Genomic DNA, 20,195 nt, shown 5'->3' with positions numbered 1-20,195 from the left:
ACTTGACTGATCTTGCACTTGGCTGTTCTATCACCTGACTATTCTACTGCCTATGTATTTATTTATTTGTTTGTGTATTTGTTTGTTTATTTGTTTGCTTTTTAGAATCAGCAACGTTGTGTGTCGTTAGCAACTAATAATTCTGTCACAGTAGTCGCTCCGTGTTTTGTTCGCATCGCGTCCTGTGTGATGTATATACAGCGAGTGTAAAAACATTACGGACGTACACTGTGCGAAGATTACGGTAAATAACCACATTACGTTTGTAAATCTGGGAATGAAACATGTGACGTCACTGCAAATCACCACAACGTAATGGGACGTCTATTTTAGAGACCCTAGAACAGAAACAACAACGAAAACATATACAAATAAATCAAACAAGCAACACATTATTTTCAAAAAGTAAAAAGTGTCATTCCCCTTTTTATTGAAAGAAGTAAAAAGGGACTGTAAATACAGTGTGTCAATGGTTTAAGCGACGTTATGCCTCTATCCCAAAGCTTTTCCCAACTCTAAAGGCCCTCTAAACTGGTGAAATTTAAATGCTTATCTGACACATACAAGTAGATTCAAATTCTGTGTCATACCACTGAAACATACGAACCCTTCACTCTGCTTGGCGCATTGCTATGTGCATAGAAATAATACAGACAGGACATGATCATCGATTTGGGTCCGCATCTATCCACGGGTTTGCTCATTTGATATGGATGAATAAACAGTAAACTGCGTTCCACTGAGCGGGTTTCCTTGTCTGAATACTGCTAATTATGTATGAATGCATTCCGATACATGGGCACATTTACAGCGTCTGCATAACACAGCAATTCCCTTCATCGAAGAAGATGAAGAGGCTCGAGGTAGGAGATACACACAATGCTCTAAATCAATTCAAGGAAAAGAAGCACCCCAGATATTGTGTGGCACCGACCACGTGGCTTTAAGGAAGTCAATCGAGTAGTAACATTATTATATACAACCACAAGCAGATCCAATTAAATCCTAGAGGCACCAGTAGAATTATATACATTCTGAAATTATATATAAAATTTCGTAAGCACCAATAATCATTCCACAAATTGAATCAATGACGTCACGGTGCAGATCGGCACGTGTTATGTCTGAGTTGCGATGTTCATTCACTTTCATCTGACTATTTCCGCAATTTGGTGACCTTCTGATTGCATGTACCAGTCACCGTATATCATAGTCTTGTCATTTGTGATTCGGTAACTTCGTCGCTCAAATCTTCCCCAAAATAGTATGCGAGAGGTTTCTGCCTTGTGTGATTAGTTCGAAGTAGTTGTCGATGACTAAGCGGCGCATGCGTGATGTGACTACAGGAACAATTGCATTTGCAGCCTGGATAAAGCTGGTGACGACGGTTAACGGATCTGTAGCCAAAGAAATACAAACAAATATTTAATAGTGCTTTCTCAAAGGCAGGTGTAGGTTATGTAATTTGTTGGCCTCTTTATGCCCGTAATGGTCAAAATTCGCAACATAAATGTTTATCAAACCTGCAACACACAGGAAATATGCATCAGGCGTATATCGCAACCGAAATCTCGTTTATAGCGAGAGTCTCGTAGACTTATATTTTGTCTCTCAAATAGTGTATCATTGACTCGCGCCTACTGCTCGACTAACCATTGTATTTAGGTCACTGAACGGGGTGACAGAAGACAATAGAACACTAAATCTCGCATTGGTCTCTCGCTCTCAGCGAGACCTTTGCGGCCATTTGCATTGAAGGTATATGTCCAACATTACATGTAACAACTTAGAGAACAATACAGACCACAATTTTGGTTGGAAATATTATGGCGTTCAAATTTTAATTAATAACAACAACTTGCAACCAACCATACAAGTTCTTAATTTATGAAGGACAGCATAATAAGAACGATACACTTTACGTATTTGATTACGGATACTGACTATATTGAACATTGACCGAAGCACACGTTCGTTATTACAAATTACATGTTTGTTTCCAAAACACGTTCGTCTAATAATATTAGCTATGTTTAATTTCATTTTCTGCAATAGCTCGTAATGAATGTGGACAGTTGACTCATTACAAGTGCTAATACTGTTTATATCGACCTCTTATTTGTATCACTAATGCGGCTTAGACAGCTTCACTCACAGCATCCAGCTATACTGCTACCAAGATATAACTAACGGGTTGATACCTACAATTGTGTTTCAGCTTGCTTGCATTGCCAAGAAATAAAATACAACTTAAATTTTCAACACATGCCTTACCATATTTTATATGCATTAATTTTTCAATTTAAATATAATAGTAATATAAATAATTTAATCGACATGACGACGATCACGTAATTTATATAATTTGTTGCGGACTATTTTCTCTGTGATAGCCATATGCGTACAATCTAGATAGTAGGTACTCCACATATTCGAATAATAGTGCTATTTGCATAAATAAGTGCAGAAAATTATTCAATTTTGTATTCTTTTCAATGGGACAATTTTTACATAATCAACTCTGAATTAACATCACTGTACAACTGTAGACTTTCGTCTTCAAATACTAGCATGCGTGAGAATATGTAATTGACGAGCGTGTGGCCGAATCTTTACACGCGTTAACTCACGTGGACGCCGCGCCATTTTAGATTTCCTGCACCTGATTTTTGAATTATTTCAGAATAGTTGAGATTTAGCAGTTCTAAAAACTTTATTTACTATTTAGATTAGCACTATGTACCAGCACTTTCAGATTACGTCATTTATTTCCGCTATCCATCAAAATAATCAAGAAATAGGTTATGTTCAATAATTCACGAACAATCATCTGACAAGTCGCGAATATAAAACTGGTCAACCACTGACACTGACACTTCGTTGGGACATAGGTATCCCTAACACTACGCTGCGTGAGGAGTTCTTTGATGAATCTTTCATTTATGTTTATTATTACACATCCCAGAAAATGACAGTTAATAATGTTAAAATGATTGACATTTAATTTAGTGAGTTTCCAGTGTTATAATATTTGTCATTATATATTCAAATTAGAAGTTACCTACCATAATGTATTGCATATAAACTCAACAACATTGACAGTTGCGAAATATTTAAATCTGTTACCCCCTGTTAAGCTACATTGTCACAATTTACAAAAAAAAACGTCCTAACTGGGCAACAACTGCTTTCCGCTCCGAAAAATAATAGAGTCTGGCACATTTTGTAAATCTGTCTACAAGTGTCTAGTGTGTCTAGTTACATTCAATATTGCCATGAATATATATGTGAGTTATGACACAGATCGCTATGACCAAAATTAATGGGAGTATAAAGCACAAATGAACTCAAAACAGCCCAATAATGCTTCAAATAAACAGAGAGCATTTTAATAAAATAAACGAGTATACCTTGGAGCGAATCAAACATATATAATTTCTTTTGATAGCATATATTTGAATACATGTTTTAAAAAAATTGAAGTATATTATTGTAGATTTAACCTTCTACCCTGCATATATACAATGCCCAATAAGTTGCAAGAGCGTTGGACGGCATGAATGATAATAATATATGACGTCACATATTGAATGCGCATGCGCGTCATTTGCCTTTCCGCTTTAATATTATGTATATAGTTGTATCGCTGTGTCATGTTATTTAAAATCCGTATAACGTTTTACCTCTAGCTATAACAAGCCAACTTCAATTATGGCATTATTCCATGTGACATATACGATATACAATTAATATATATTTTTATAATAAATGAGTATTGAATCACATATTCTGAAGTATCTTGAGACTCGTAAATATATTTGCTCGACGATTGAGTGTCTTTACAAGATTGCGTTCACATGCGACGTAATCCAATCAACAAAAGAACCGTACTTCCATGGAAAGATCGGTGATTAAAATCTCTGAAGTAAGCATCAATGGATAAGGCAATATACAGAAGAACTGCGTCACAATCAACACTTCTAGAAGTACTGAATTAAAGACGTGGGTTTCAGTCAGACTCCAATTTCCTGTGACAATGTACAGCGCGTTGCTTTTTGTTAGAATGACAATTGTTTGATGAAACTTCGACAAAAACTAACTTACTTTGTCAGTAAGAAAAGGATTATGTAATACTCATTTTGAATGTGTTCATCTGAAACACCAATTGAATGGCGGTTGTCGGAATTTTCTATGATGATTACGCCCGAAGACAGTGGATTTGTAATTGAAAAAGCAAGACTACGTGGCTTCATACTATTTCAACGAAACTAAAAGCCCTAGAAATGTTTTCTTCAGACGCATGTTTAGGTTTAATAGGTCTTCGGTGGAATAAGAATATTAAACTAATATGTAAATGTGTCTCAGCATGCAACACGAAATCCTTGAAATCTCCGGATGTATGCATTGATACAATCGAGTCTCTCTTTTCCGGTTGATTGCTTGAATTCTAATTTCCTCACGACAGTGACTTCGCATTGCACGCGTTCGAACTTTTACATTTACAACTGTCTATTGTTTTCGTTAATTTACAGAAAAAAACTGACTAAGCGTGGACGTGTTTATAACTTCCGATTCTCTGATGTGCTCGAAAGCCGCTTAGACTCGGAACTCTGAAGTAACGTGCAATTATCAATTCTACACACGTATCATATTTGGTACAGTAGGACGACTAGATTTGGCAAGCTTTAGATAATGTCGCGCACACGAGTTTGCATGTTTGGTTCTCATAATATAACTCTTGGTGCAGAAAAGATACATTGGTCAGTTTATGAACACTTTTGGTGCCTGCCTCTAGATTATTACCGTTTTTTATTATTGTCAAAGCTAATAGTAGTTTTATCTATTAGTGTGAACAACATAAACAAATCTGAATGTTTTGTGAGACTGTATATCCTCAATTGATACGTTCCATAACTGGATACACCAACAATGATGGCGCTTTACACTGCAATTAATTTTAATTTGTATTTATGTTTGTTCTTTTCTTGTGACTGAGTAGAAATTCCTGAACTAGTTTTTGAATTATTAAAAACACTGTATGAATTTGAAAATGTAAGATTAGGTTTCAATGTCATGAAGGTGATGACAGTGTTATTGTGTTCATAAAAATATCTGGCACCCCTTCTTTCTTTGCTTATTGTCATTTATTTAATTGCACCTTTCAATCAGTAAAGTATCAGGAATATGTCGTTCTTTTAAAATGTACACATTTTTAATTGCTAGGCGCGACCATTATTATAACCCTCACCTCATTTCGCCAGGAGAATCCTTCACATCATGCAGTTCGATACTCCCAAGTGTTGATGAAGCTTGACTGTCTGGCTTTTGCTCTCGCCGGTTGGCGGGGTGTTTGTTTTGCCGCTGTTTCCTGCGATTCCGTTTTGTCCCAGCTTGTGTTTGGGGGTCTTGAGATGGCGGCTGTTGCAATTCAACGTTTCGGGAACTTGTGCAACAGCGGTGGATTAATTTGCCAACTACAGCAAGTAGCGACACAAACACAAGTATTGGCATTAGGATGTTGATAGAGTCTGGTGTTTTTTCCTCACTAATGACAATATATGGGTATCCTGGCTTTCTGTGAGATGTACTTCCACCTACAAAAAAGGTAAAACCAAATGAAATATGTACATAGAATTAGATATTAACATATAAACGGGCAGAACACGTGATTCAAGCTCACGATCATGGCAAAGCGTCTCCCCACTAATATGAGGTTATAACGAGTTTATTATTATTTCCTCCCAGGGATACATCATGGGAATACCGAAAACCATGATGTTTAGAACAGATTTATCTAACTTATTTTGAGGAGTACGGTCAAACCCTAGGGCTGCCATGTTTGATATTATTGTTAGAGGACGCTCACGCGCGTAATCGCTCCGTATTTGGTATTCGCATTTCTTAGGATGAAAATACCCAGTGAAATACCGCACGTCATTCGCGAAGACCATACACGTCATTCGCGAAGACCAGCAACGTCATTCGCAAAGACCACACACGTCATTCGCGAAGACCACCCACGTCATTCGCGAAGACCACACACGTCATTCGCAAACACCACCCACATCATTCGTGAAGACCACACACGTCATTCGCGAAAACCACACACGTCATTTGCGAAGACCACACACGTCATTCGCGAAGACCATTCACGTCATTCGCGAAGACCACCCACGTCATTCGCAAAGACCACTCACGTCATTCGCGAAGACCACCCACGTCATTCGCGAAGACCACCCCGTCATTCGCGAAGACCACCCACGTCATTCGCGGAGACTATCCACGTCATTCCCAAAGACCACCCACGTCATTTGCGTAGATCACCCACGTCATTCGCGAAGACCACCCCCGTCATTCGCGAAGACTACCTACGTCATTCTCGAAGACCATCCACGTCATTCGCGAAGACCACCCACATCATTCGCCAAGACCACCCACGTCATTCGCGAAGACCACCCACGTCATTAGCAAAGACCACCCCGTCATTCACGAAGACCACCCCCGTAATTCGCGAAGACCATCCACGTCATTCGCGAAGACCACCCACGTCATTCGCGAAGACCACTCACGTAATTCGCGAAGACCACCCACGTCATTCGCGAAGACCACCCACGTCATTCGCGAAGACCACCCCGTCATTCGCGAAGACCACCCACGTCATTCGTGGAGACCATCCACGTCATTCCCAAAGACCACCCACGTCATTTGCGTAGATCACCCACGTCATTCGCGAAGACCATCCACGTCATTCGCGAAGACTACCTACGTCATTCTCGAAGACCATCCACGTCATTCGCGAAGACCATCCACGTCATTCCCGAAGACCAGCCACGTCATTTGCGTAGATCACCCACGTCATTCGCGAAGACCACCCCCGTCATTCGCGAAGACTATCCACGTCATTCTCGAAGACCATCCACGTTATTCGCGAAGACCACCCACGTCATTCGCGAAGACCACCCCGTCATTCGATAAGACCACCTACGTCATTCGTGAAGATCACCCACGTCATTCGCGAAGACCATCCCGTCATTCGCGAAGACCACCCACGTCATTCGCGAAGACCACCCACGTCATTCGATAAGACCACCCATGTCATTCGCGAAGACCCCCACATCCTTCGCGACGTGGGAGGTGTAGAACTACAAGTTAATGTGATCACCATGAACAATACAAAAATCAGTTTGCTCAATGTTTAGTATTTGCATGACTTTTATTTTAGAATGATCTTACAATCCAACGAATAAATAATTGAATCAATCAATTGATCGATTGATCGATCAAATGACCGACGGTCGGTGGCTCTTGCAGAATAATTCGGTGTACCTTAACACTGTAAACGTGACTTTTCCTAAACTTGTATATATAATAATAATACAATAACCGTCGTTTTAGTTTAAAATAATAAACTTGCTAAAACAATATCAGAAAGAGCACATATGTCCGCAACGTAATTTAAAGTGTGCTTCCGAGTTAGTCAAGGGGTTCTCTCATACTATGGATGCGGTGTAACCTGACAATGTTATTATGTGTGGTCGAGTTATTCAAACTTTCGTCACGTTCACGCTCGCCGTGAAACTTGCAGCATACTGAGCAATTAAATAATTACCACTGATGGTTTTTTGGTCTTGATAGCACGTACCATGCGCTAACCATTGTCCAAAACATGTAAGATTTTGTTTGGCGACAGCTGAATCTGTTATAGCACATATATGCGGATGTTTTGTTGTTATGCCGATTAATGTGTTTGATCACGATCGACAATTTTTATCACGATCGAATATTTCATAAAAACGCAATTAATTTGTTTCATCCATAGCAAACAAGACTGATATTCACATATATGGACGTACACTTCGATCCATAGCAAACATGACTGATATGCACATATATGGACGTACACTTCGATTCATAGCAAACAAGACTGATATGCACATATATGGACGCACACTTCGATCCATAGCAAATATGACTGATATGCACATATATGGACGTACACTTCGATCCATAGCAAACATGACTGATATGCACATATATGGACGTACACTTCGATCCATAGCAAACATGACTGATATGCACATAAATGGACGTACACTTCGTTCCATAGCAAACAAGACTGATATGTACATATATGGATGTACACTTCGATCCATAGCAAACATGACTGATATGCACATATATGGACGTACACTTCGATTCATAGCAAACAAGACTGATATGCACATATATGGACGTACACTTCGATCCATAGCAAACATGACTGATATGCACATATATGGACGTACACTTCGATCCATAGCAAACATGACTGATATGCACATATATGGACGTACACTTCGATCCATTGCAAACAAAACTGATATGCACATATATGGACGTACACTTCGATACATAGCAATCAAGACTGATATGCACATATATGGACGTACACTTCGATCCATAGCAAACAAGACTGATATGCACATGTATGGACGTACACTTCGATCCATAGCAAACATGACTGATATGCACATATATGGACGTACACTTCGATCCATAGCAAACATGACTGATATGCACATATATGGACGTACACTTCGATCCATAGCAAACATGACTGATATGCACATATATGGACGTACACTTCGATTCATAGCAAACAAGACTGATATGCACATATATATGGACGTACACATCGATCCATAGCAAACAAGAATGATATGCACATATATGGACGTACACTTCGATCCATAGCAAACATGACTGATATGCACATATATGGACGTACACTTCGATCCATAGCAAACATGACTGATATGCACATATATATGGACGTACACTTCGATCCATAGCAAACAAGAATGATATGCACATATATGGACGTACACTTCAATCCATAGCAAACATGACTGATATTCACATATATGGACGTACACTTCGATCCATAGCAAACATGACTGATATGCACATATATGGACGTACACTTCGATCCATAGCAAACATGACTGATATGCACATATATGGACGTACACTTCGATCCATAGCAAACAAGACTGATATGCACATATACATGGACGTACACTTCGATCCATAGCAAACATGACTGATATGCACATATATGGACGTACACTTCGATCCATAGCAAACATGACTGATATGCACATATATGGACGTACACTTCGATCCATAGCAAACAAGACTGATATGCACATATACATGGACGTACACTTCGATTCATAGCAAACAAGACTGATATGCACATATATGGACGTACACTTCGATCCATAGCAAACATGACTGATATGCACATATATGGACGTACACTTCGATCCATAGCAAACAAGACTGATATGCACATATATGGACGTACACTTCGATTCATAGCAAACAGGACTGATATGCACATATATGGACGTACACTTCGATTCATAGCAAACAAGACTGATATGCACATATATGGACGTACACTTCGATCCATAGCAAACAAGACTGATATGCACATATATAGACGTACACTTCGATCCATAGCAAACAAGACTGATATGCACATATATGGACGTACACTTCGATCCATAGCAAACAAGACTGATATGCACATATATGGACGTACACTTCGATCCATAGCAAACATGACTGATATGCACATATATGGACGTACACTTCGATCCATAGCAAACAAGACTGATATGCACATATATGGACGTACACTTCGAAATCGACATGTTATATAATGTGTACGCAGTAGAAAAAGCTCAGTAGACTTGTATATTATTAAGGAATATGGTTTCAATATTTAAAGAATCACACTACACTACACTACACTACACTACACTACACTACACTACACTACACTACACTACACTACACTACACTACACTACACTACACTACACTACACTACACTACACTACACTACACTACACTACACTACACTACACTACACTACACTACACTACACTACACTACACTACACTGCACTGCACTGCACTATTTTATGCCAGTGTGTCACTCGTTTTAATTAACGTATTAGCTAAGAAATTGATCGCGGAATGTTCGTATGTCATATTGGTGGTTCGTATGTCACACTTATGTATGCAAACTAGCTTTATAAACACTTTCATAGATCCGCGGCAATAATTACAACACAATAATGTCACGGTATGTTGTTGATATTTAAGTATACACGGAAGATCAATATACATGGTATTGTATACAAGAAATGTTAGATGTGTAATTCAATCTTAAATATAATGATTCTTATATGGTATATTACATTGCAATATACTGTATTTTAACAATGGACGGATAACCAGATGTGCACCTTTCATCTTTGTTGATATATATATATATTTAGTTGTGTATTGTTTGGAAAGCTCATCAAAGGCAAAGTGGTCGGCGACAGCCTGTGTCAGAATGACAAGGTCCCAACCTATATACACTCACGAATTGTATTCCCTCTTTAGCACCGCAATTTAAAAGCACCCTCATCTGGGTGAAATTGACAACCTCGACCACTTGACGCTATACTAGGATGGTTAATGTAACTTTTGTGATTATTGATTACGTAATATCCCGTTTGGAAACTGACTGACATGTTTATTGCGTCATCGGAGGAAATAATTATATGACATCGTATTACCTAACACTTATTATCTATTTCTAATCACAATCGTTTTATTATTTCCCAATAGATGTGGCACGCATATGTTATAATGACACGACTCTACGACCATGACGAGGACTTGAAAACTCTGAAAAATCCTTATTAACAAACAATGTACAGTGGGCGATGGCAATATGCCAGTTACTAAGTGGTTTATCTGTTTGAATTAAACTACAATTATCGCTTACGCACACTACTCAATCCCTGTGTTTATCTGCCCTATTGTGTCGTATTTTGCGTTTAATTTGTGGCTAGTATTTTCAATTTAGCTTGCCTCATCCACTAAGTTACACACAACAACAGTACTATACGAATTGCTCTGACCAGACACTGTTGATCTCAAAATACACCATTGATTAACAATTCCCAATGGCTCAAATATATTATATATCAATATATATTTGAGCCAGAAGAAATTTTATTGGCAACCCATATCTATGGTTGAAGTGGTGGGAGAACCCGTTGTACGCTTTCCTCTACATTGATATTATAAAAAGTTCAAAATAATGGAGCCGGTAAAATGCGTTTAAGCGTCCAAAATCTATGATTGAGTCTCTGTTGGAGATCGATTTTTTTTCAGATATAGCAGCTTGAAAAAGTTTGCTTAATATAATTTAAAGCAACTACAGAGCCAGACGCAATAAAATGTGTACCAACTTCACTAAGCGCTACCAAATGGTGAACAGTGTTTCATATATTATATGGAAAGTGTTTGCATAGTTATGTTTCTGTTACTAATCGCCGTGTTAATGAACATAAAACAAATTGCTATTTAGAATGAAACGCACCCGACTGTAAATTCTGAAAGATATGACCCTGAAAACAAAACCAAACTTTGCATCTTAATAAATTAAAGCGGGGGGGGGGTCGTCACCTACGCATGCGCCAGATGGCCATAGCGTGTCATTGTCTACAAACAAGCGTCTACCCATGAGCCTTTGCGTTTTTAGCGTGTTTTGTTATTGCTTGGGACACAATTCCCGAGCGTGCGCAGGTGACGACCCTCCCGCTTTAATACTTAAAAGCACAGCATCGGCGCCGCGGGTCACCCTTGTCTGGCGTTCACGATTACGACTATGTATAGTCTTTGCCCGTAAGTAAGGAGAAGTGGGAGAATCAGGGGAAAACAACTACGGGATCCTCACTAGAAGCTAATATACATGCATCAAGATTACTTAAAATGCTCATTACATGGAAATGTTGTTTAAAATAAAATTGGGTGAATTTCGAAACAAAATCGCAACAAAACTCCTTTTATAACTCCTTTCCTGGTATATACTAAAATGATACAAATAAAATCAGGTCCGAGTGGGTTTGAACCAACCTACACTCTAACAAAGCCCACGGAGTGTCACTTTATGAAATAGGAAATGCTACATAAGATATTGTACATGTGTAATGCAACGCGTTGAAAGAGTAATTATACACAAATTTCGAAAACACGTAATCTGGGATTCGAACTGAAGACCGCGTCTTAGTACACCACACTAACCGTCCTCAAACAAGGCTTGAGATGAGCTCAGACAAACAGTGACATGGCAAGTTGAATTCCTGATGTGAAGCAATTGCACAGACAACATGTTACATATTACCAACTGTTGATAAAAACGCTGACAATGTATATGTATTTTAGCGCTAGGCGGTCAATTTATGAAAAATGCTGTTTTTGAAAATGTTAACAGAATATATTGAAATGTTATGTTATTTATCAATACACAAATCGAATCTTTCCAAAAATCACTAAGCTAATATTGCCTTAGGCAGGTTTTGGAGTACGCCCCTGGGTCATTACATAATATTCCATTAACCATCACTGTTAATGGATTTAAAATAACCCTACTTGTCGATTAAAAATTGAATACGCCAGTAAGACTTTAAAAGCCTTCCTGAATTCGAAAATCGTATGTCATGTAGATAACCCTGGGGGCAGCACTATAAATACACATCTGTCGGGGGTCACTGATCCCATCGACCTCAATCAATAGTAGTATAAGCCAAAGTACCATAGCTGGTTTCAAACGGGTCTTTTCAAATTTGTTGCAACTCGTTTACTTAATAGCCTGCAAATAGTATGTGTTTTTAAAACTAAGACGAAAGCGTGACTCAGGCACCGATTCCAGTGATCTATATTATTTGATATTTATATATTATTTACATTCAATCAGAATAAATGACATTTATACTATAATAGTTTCTGGATTGACGTCATATAGTTATTGGCGCAAGATACGCTTTCTGTAACACCAAGAACAAACCATAATTATGTTGCTGGAGGCAGATCGTAAGTAGATATTGAGATATCATTGGTGTCTCTGTGGTATAAGACTGCTTGTTTGTATTAAATTTGTATTACCAAACATTGAATTTCTTGTTTTCTTTGAAATATTGCATACAATTTGTTTACATATTTCTATTCTAGTGTTTGTAACAATATACATATATGCAATAACGGTTATATTTGAAGATTACATATAAAATGCTAGGAAGTAATTGTAGATTTTGGAGATTATTCAATATAACCAGACGTTTAATTTCAGATAAACGATTGTTCTGAATTGATTAAGACTGCCAATTATTAGAGACTACAATACCATGATTGATTGCAGCTTTAAAACAAGGGACAGGAATTATTATATTCATAATATTATTGAGAAAGTATACTTCGTTCGAAACGTTTGTTAATATTGATTAACTACCAAGGTCAAAGATTACCTACTACAATTTTGTATTAATGGTTCTATTAGCTTGTTTATATTTAAAGATCAATTGATATATCTAACGTCACGCGTTTTTTTTGTTGAGAGAAGAATACCACTATGCTACCCACGTAAATAGCAATATTAGTTTGAATACCACTACAATTGCACGATTGATGTCAGCTTTAAAACACAGGGAATAATTTAACCTTGACGCAATATATATTATTATATATATATATTAGCTATTAATGTATTATCTTATATACTATCAAGATAAAAACGACTGAGGATTATGATTGTCTATAGGGAATTCACTGCCGATAATGTATAGGTGAGCACTGATGAGCACTGGATCAGGTCTATTATTGTATTGGAGTATCATTCACTCACACGGTCTCGTGGTTACATCAATATTGCAATCAACATGCGTCTCACTGTAATCTGTAGGAATTATCATTTTCGCATTTATTAGTCCTTAGTTCAGTTGTAATAAAATTCTTCAATAAATTATTTATTTTACATCAATTATTTATAATGTGAATGTTTGTAGGTTACCGTCCTTACGTTTTAAATAAATAATATACAGAGCGCTCGAGACTTAAGTCATCCAAACAAGTACATTCTTGTTGAATAATTTTAAATGACATACTGTTAAATAACCGGTGAAGATTTTAAACATATTCTGTAAAATTAAAATTGCAATTCATTCGTAGGTTCGTTGTTTTTCAAAAGTTTAACAAAATGATCTGACTTCAATTTATTAAATCCTAGCCTTAGTTTCTACTCACATATCATATATAGATACTGATCATCTTTATAAAATTTAGCTGTGGTCCATAATTGTGCATGTATTGTGCACATGATAATTTAAATAATACTGAACGTATAATAACGTATTCGACATTTTACACAACTAAATGAATATAAAAAAATAATATTTGAGAATATCAAAACTATTTATATATAATATGGAAAAAAATTATATATACATATATTTGCGCAACATTTTCTTGAAAAATAATAAACATGTTTTTGTAGGTTGTGCACATTTACCGAACAGTTTCGAACATAACTATTGAAGAAATACATTCAATTGCATTTCCGGCAATTTATACTGAGCGTATGGTGTATAGAACAGCCAAATGAAAAATAAATTTTATAGTGTTAACAATTTATTGATGTCTATGCTTGTTATTGTGTTGATGTGTGGAAAAACGTTGCATTTGATTTATGAGTTCACAAGGAATCACTTATGATATGCCTATTTACATATCACAGTGGCTCCCAGAATAATCACTAATATTTTCAACCATATGGCTATGTCAAGATTACGAGAGTGTATCATTTGTTTATGTTTTTGTGTAGCATAACATTTGCGGGTGTCAATATGTGTTTTCGTTCTAATACCCAATCACATATTTGACACGCATCAGGTGGTTGCAAATAAAAATTACAGGCATAATCCCCCGTTTAAACCAAAGGAAATGTTCAGTATAAAATACAGTATTTTCACTTGGAGGAAATTGTAGTATGCATGGGCCGTTGAGTGATTCGAATCAACTTATAACGCTGATGCGAGTTACTGTATGTAACAGAACAAAGTATATTAACGCGCACCTGACACCTGCAAATGCTGCATTAATATTGTTCAAGCTAGGTTGGCGACGTCAATTAAACCAATTTAAACACAAAAGGGTACCCTTTCTATTCATGTTACATAAGCTGCTATTAGCGTACATGTTTCGGTACAATTAGTGTGCTCGTACTTATTTGTTGACACGCATACTTAAATGAAAGAAACATAAAATCAAAGAAAAAAGATGGTTTGCAAATTTATTTAAAAAAATGATTTGTGCGTTCATAGTTGTGCACAATCGAAGCAAACTAGAAAGCCACTTCAATCCAGTAGAAATACATCGTTGTTATGAATTAGCATACGCAAACAAAATTAATATTATACCACATATTGCAAGGCGACATGTAAGACAACAAACACAGAAACACCTGTGTCAACTCAAACCATGCTAGACAATTACTGACGATATAGCTTATCGATTGACTCCCTGCGTTCACTTTCATAAAAATAGACTATTATAATTTCACAACCTGACATGCATTCATAACCTTAGATATCTATATAGAAAGAATATAAAATATAGAATAAATAGAATATATAGTAGAACATATATTATATGCATCTATATATGCAGAGTTTATTATGAAAATATTCTCATGGTAAAGTTATGTAGCAGGTGATAGACATAATGACAATTAAATATGTACAACCGTCCCATGTGATATGTCAAACCCTTTGTGTCCAATGTGACATGTCGACAATGTATCTTGTCAACATTAACGTGTCCTTGGTGATATAGATCCCTTTATGAGGCAGACCTACACAATATACACTCAATAAAGTGATATCCGAAATAATATATGGGAATGTTTTTCTTTTTCGTATGACCCCTGACATACATGTTTTTAATAAATGGAAATGTATGTCATTTCATCATGTGTTTTGTCAGATAATGTTATATGCCGTTAATAGAGATTACAAGAGCTTGATGATTACGTAACGTCGTTACTGTGAGTCACATTTGGGATTCTATGATTGATAGGGCGGATTTATTTTTGTACGATTCTGTTTTATCAGGCCTCTAATGACAGTTGTGTGAATCCTGAATGCGCAATCCACACAAGTCGCTCAATGGCATTCTTAATAATAAAGAGTTATATACGCCGTTTATCACCTTTGGGGAGCATAAATTGTTCAAGAACTAGTACCCGGAACGCGAATTACTAAGAAAATACGCGACTGCTACCAAGATATTGTCATTCAATAACAAAAAAAGCACCATACTATTAATCACATTGTCGTGATGACTCACCACATGATCATGGTGCTAATTTGATGAAAACAACCACACAATCGATTTACCGGGTTTTACATGCAATCTTCCGCACTTCCATAAGCTATGTCTCGTTACAGAGTGCACATAGTAGTTTATTTTGTAGTCGTGCTATACATTGGCTATGCTGCCTAAGACCGCTCACTGCCCGCAAAGGCCTTGTTTGCATGAGAATTACATGGAAGCTGTTTCGTGAATGCCCCGGCGTGCCCTGTTTCCCAGCAAATTGTGTTTCATAAAAAAAAAAACATAGCGACTTGTTACTTTCCTCGTATAGCCTAATTTGAATGAGTAATTATTACGTCAGAAATGATATAAAGCAATATTTCTGACTTACTCACGAGTCAGATGTTTGATCACTATATATGTATATAATATTTATTCTACACAGTAGTCATATGGGATATGGCATCATTCGCTATGTGTGTTTTATGACAAAGGTATTTTTTGTCATAATTGTTTACTTCATACTGTTTGATAGCGGGACAGTCGTTACGATGTGAGCTGGCTTCGAAAATGGCTGTAAAATGGCTCAAATTCTACCACACTATGAATGGTGAATTGCTTAAAAGTGTGTGTCATATTCTAATACGTTCATGTTATACGAGTACCAGCAACGTACGTTGTAAATGTCAAGGGCTCGTCTAACAGCCTTAGAAAAAAACGAACGTTAGGATATTTGAGGGAAATAGAACTTAGTAATGTTACCGGAAGTGACGCAAATGATTAACAAACTAACAGGCATAATTGACAATAACTGAAAGCAACTTACTAGTTGAATTGTGTTCTACGATCGATGTACCATCGCCGTTGTTCATGGCCGTAGGCTCAATAGAGCTCGTTTTTAATTCCCCCAACAAAGTTGAAGCCGTAATGCTGGCTGTGCTTAATCTAGCTTCTAAATTGATTGTTGGAAAAATACGCGTTTTTGAAATGAGATCGCTGTTGGGTGTATTGCTAACGTGGAGTGTGGTTGCCGACGAGGTGCCAAGGTTGACGTTTAAGCTGGCCGCTGAATTAATACCTGGCGAAGAAGACAAATTGTTCGGTGTTATGGCCTCGGACGTTTTATTTATTTGCATATTGCTGTTTATATTCCCAATCCGTGCCACAAGCGTTAAACTGTCTGCTATCAAAGATGTAAATGTATTTCCATTACGAGTACTATGAATTTCCGACGTAGTCACTTCCAGGGCGGTACCCACAGTTTGCTTGTGCGTCGTCAACGCCGGGGTCGGTACTACAGTTCTCGAGAAAGATAGACTAGAGACCACAGACGACGAGGGCTCAAGATTTAAGGAAGGGACGTAATTTGAAGAATAAATGCAGGAAGAGCAAAGTGTATCGACATCTCTGTTAGATCTGTGTAAGTTGTTAGTTACTGTTGAACGTACAGTTGATGCTGTAAACATTGTATTGATATTCCGTGTCTGTGAGGTCGATAAATACATATGTGATTGAGTAGGAGATATGAAATTTATAACACTACGAGCGTCGTTTTCACGGAAAACTGAGCTCTCATGCAGCACATCTCTTGGCGGATCCGTATCGCCTGATATTGAATCACCAAGAACGGGCATTGCACCACCTGTTAAAGCTACAGTTGTATGGGCAATATTTCCCGTCTGAGTCGTTGACATGACAACTGGCGATCGAGATGCATTTTCCTCCCCTTCGTATATTCGTGAACTTGCAGTCGGCAGCGCTTCTGTAGATGTTGTAAGCCGGTAATGTTTTCGGTGATTTGAAGTAGGGGGAGCACGTGCCGAAGCAAAGAAGGTTGCAAGCCAAACGGTTACAATCAACATCCTCCACTGTGTACAACGCAGCCTTCTACCAACGGACATCTCTCACAGAGCCGTAACAGTACCATATAGCACACATGAAGATACCTGTGACTGACGCTGACGGCCACTTCAATGCATTGTATGTCTAGTAATCGATGTACTGCGAGCGGCAGCGCCGACTGCTACACGAAGGACTGACACAAAATTGTGACCGCCTCCGCTACGAAAGAGTGTCCACTTTTCCTATTTGTGTAAGCAGAAATTATAACAGACTCCCTAGCTTAGTAAAAAAACATCTCCTACACTGCGTTATCGACCTTTGGTGTACATTCTATATAATGTTAACATGAGCACATCTGTTGCTGAACTAATTGCCGGCAATTGTTCTCATTGTTGCACGGCGTGCAATATTTTGGTTGTTCGAAATGCGGGTATTTATAACACACGACAAACTATCGTATAATGGCATAGCGTAATGCACATACATTATAATGCGTTTATTTTATATTTCATATCTCCACGCGGACCGACTAAACTCCCCATGTTAGCACTGGTGTTATTGACATCATCATCAACAACCACATCATAACGGATACAGAATCTTTATAGATTTTGTATTAAATAATTGCGACTGTCATAATTTAAATTAGGTAGGATTTAAATGAAAATTGATACAGAGACTCGTCAACTGTTTTCACATTAACCCATTTCTCAGTTATCGGTAAATAGCCTGCGTGCATGACTGAGTCAGCCATGTCTTAGTGTCTCTCATTCTTAATTGATGCCTTTATCGTGACGCGCAGTGCAATGAAAATCAACTCTTTGAACGTAGAAATCCCGTCAGATGTTATGTTACGCTTCACCGCCATGGTTAGATCAAGGCCTGCGAGCCCAGGGGAAAGGCTAGCTATTTATAAACGTATTAAATATTTTTACATTGTCGTCAGCAATTCAATACAACGATATTCTTATTTTATTTTGGAGAAAGCTTGTACATCCACGATTTCTTTTTAATTATAATATCGCTTTAAACGTAATATTAAACGATAACTATTAAGAATAGCATAACTTGTATTAGTGTTGTATTATTTATACGAAGTGCGTTGTGATGAGCAACAAGAAAAACGTGGGCAATAAGCAACAAACATTTCAGCAATGAACAACAATGCTAGCAATAACAAACAAACATTTGAGCAATAAACACCAAACATACTAGCAATAAACAACAAACATACTAGCAATAAACAACAAACATACTAGCAATAAACACCAAACAGACTAGCAATAAACACCAAACATACTAGCAATGAACAACAAACATACTAGCAATAAACACCAAACATACTACCATTAAACACCAAACATACTAACAATAAACAACAAACATACTAACAATAAACACCAAACATACTAGCAATAAACACCAAACATACTAGCAATAAACAACAAACATACTAGCAATAAACACCAAACATACTAGCAATAAACAACAAACATACTAGCAATAAACAACAAACATACTAGCAATAAACAACAAACATACTAGCAATAAACACCAAACATACTAGCAATAAACAACAAACCTTCTAGCAATAAACAACAAACATACTAGCAATAAGCAACAAACATACTAGCAATAAACACCAAACATACTAGCAATAAACAACAAACATACTAGCAATAAACAACAAACATACTAGCAATAACACCAAACATACTAGCAATAAACAACAAACATACTAGCAATAAACAACAAACATACTAGCAATAAACATCAAACATACTAGCAATAAACACCAAACATACTAGCAATAAACAACAAACATACTAGCAATAAACACCAAACATACTAGCAATAAACAACAAACATACTAGCAATAAACAACAAACATACTAGCAATAAACAACAAACATACTAGCAATAAACACCAAACATACTAGCAATGAACAACAAACATACTAACAATAAACAACAAACATACTAGCAATAAACAACAAACATACTAGCAATAAACAACACACATACTAGCAATAAACAACAAACATACTAGCAATAAACAACAAACATACTAGCAATAAACAACAAACATACTAGCAATAACCAGCACATATTTGAGCATTAAACAACAAACATGTGGGTAATTGAACACATAAGTTCG

At 37.1% G+C, this 20,195-nt stretch overlaps 1 protein-coding gene across 1 annotated transcript; it reads right to left on the bottom strand.

Annotated features, from left to right (window-relative positions):
* Positions 1–392: 392 nt before the first annotated feature.
* Positions 393–18,275, bottom strand: LOC146731463 (uncharacterized). Its single transcript, XM_085494107.1, has 3 exons — positions 17,022–18,275; positions 5,249–5,594; positions 393–1,397 (listed from the first exon to the last, which is right to left on the bottom strand). Exons 1-3 carry the CDS (start codon positions 18,094–18,096, stop codon positions 1,208–1,210), a joined length of 1,611 nt encoding a protein of 536 aa, XP_085350233.1. The 5' UTR covers positions 18,097–18,275; the 3' UTR covers positions 393–1,207.
* Positions 18,276–20,195: the final 1,920 nt, after the last annotated feature.

This window comes from Saccoglossus kowalevskii, chromosome 19 (genome assembly GCF_978046115.1).
Source record: "Saccoglossus kowalevskii chromosome 19, keSacKowa6.1, whole genome shotgun sequence".
NCBI classification, from domain to species: domain Eukaryota; kingdom Metazoa; phylum Hemichordata; class Enteropneusta; family Harrimaniidae; genus Saccoglossus; species Saccoglossus kowalevskii.
The sequence above is the reverse complement of the archived record's forward strand: the minus strand, read 5'-3'. Positions and strand labels throughout refer to the sequence as shown.

Bases quoted from the DNA above. Each gene is read 5' to 3' on its own strand.
- LOC146731463 (XM_085494107.1), bottom strand. From the start codon at position 18,096: ATGTCCGTTGGTAGAAGGCTGCGTTGTACACAGTGGAGGATGTTGATT. The intron at 5,595-17,021 runs GTAAGTTGCTTT...CCTTTTTTGTAG, and splicing joins CGTAGAACACAATTCAACTA to GTGGAAGTACATCTCACAGA. The intron at 1,398-5,248 runs GTGAGGGTTATA...CTTTGGCTACAG, and splicing joins GATTCTCCTGGCGAAATGAG to ATCCGTTAACCGTCGTCACC.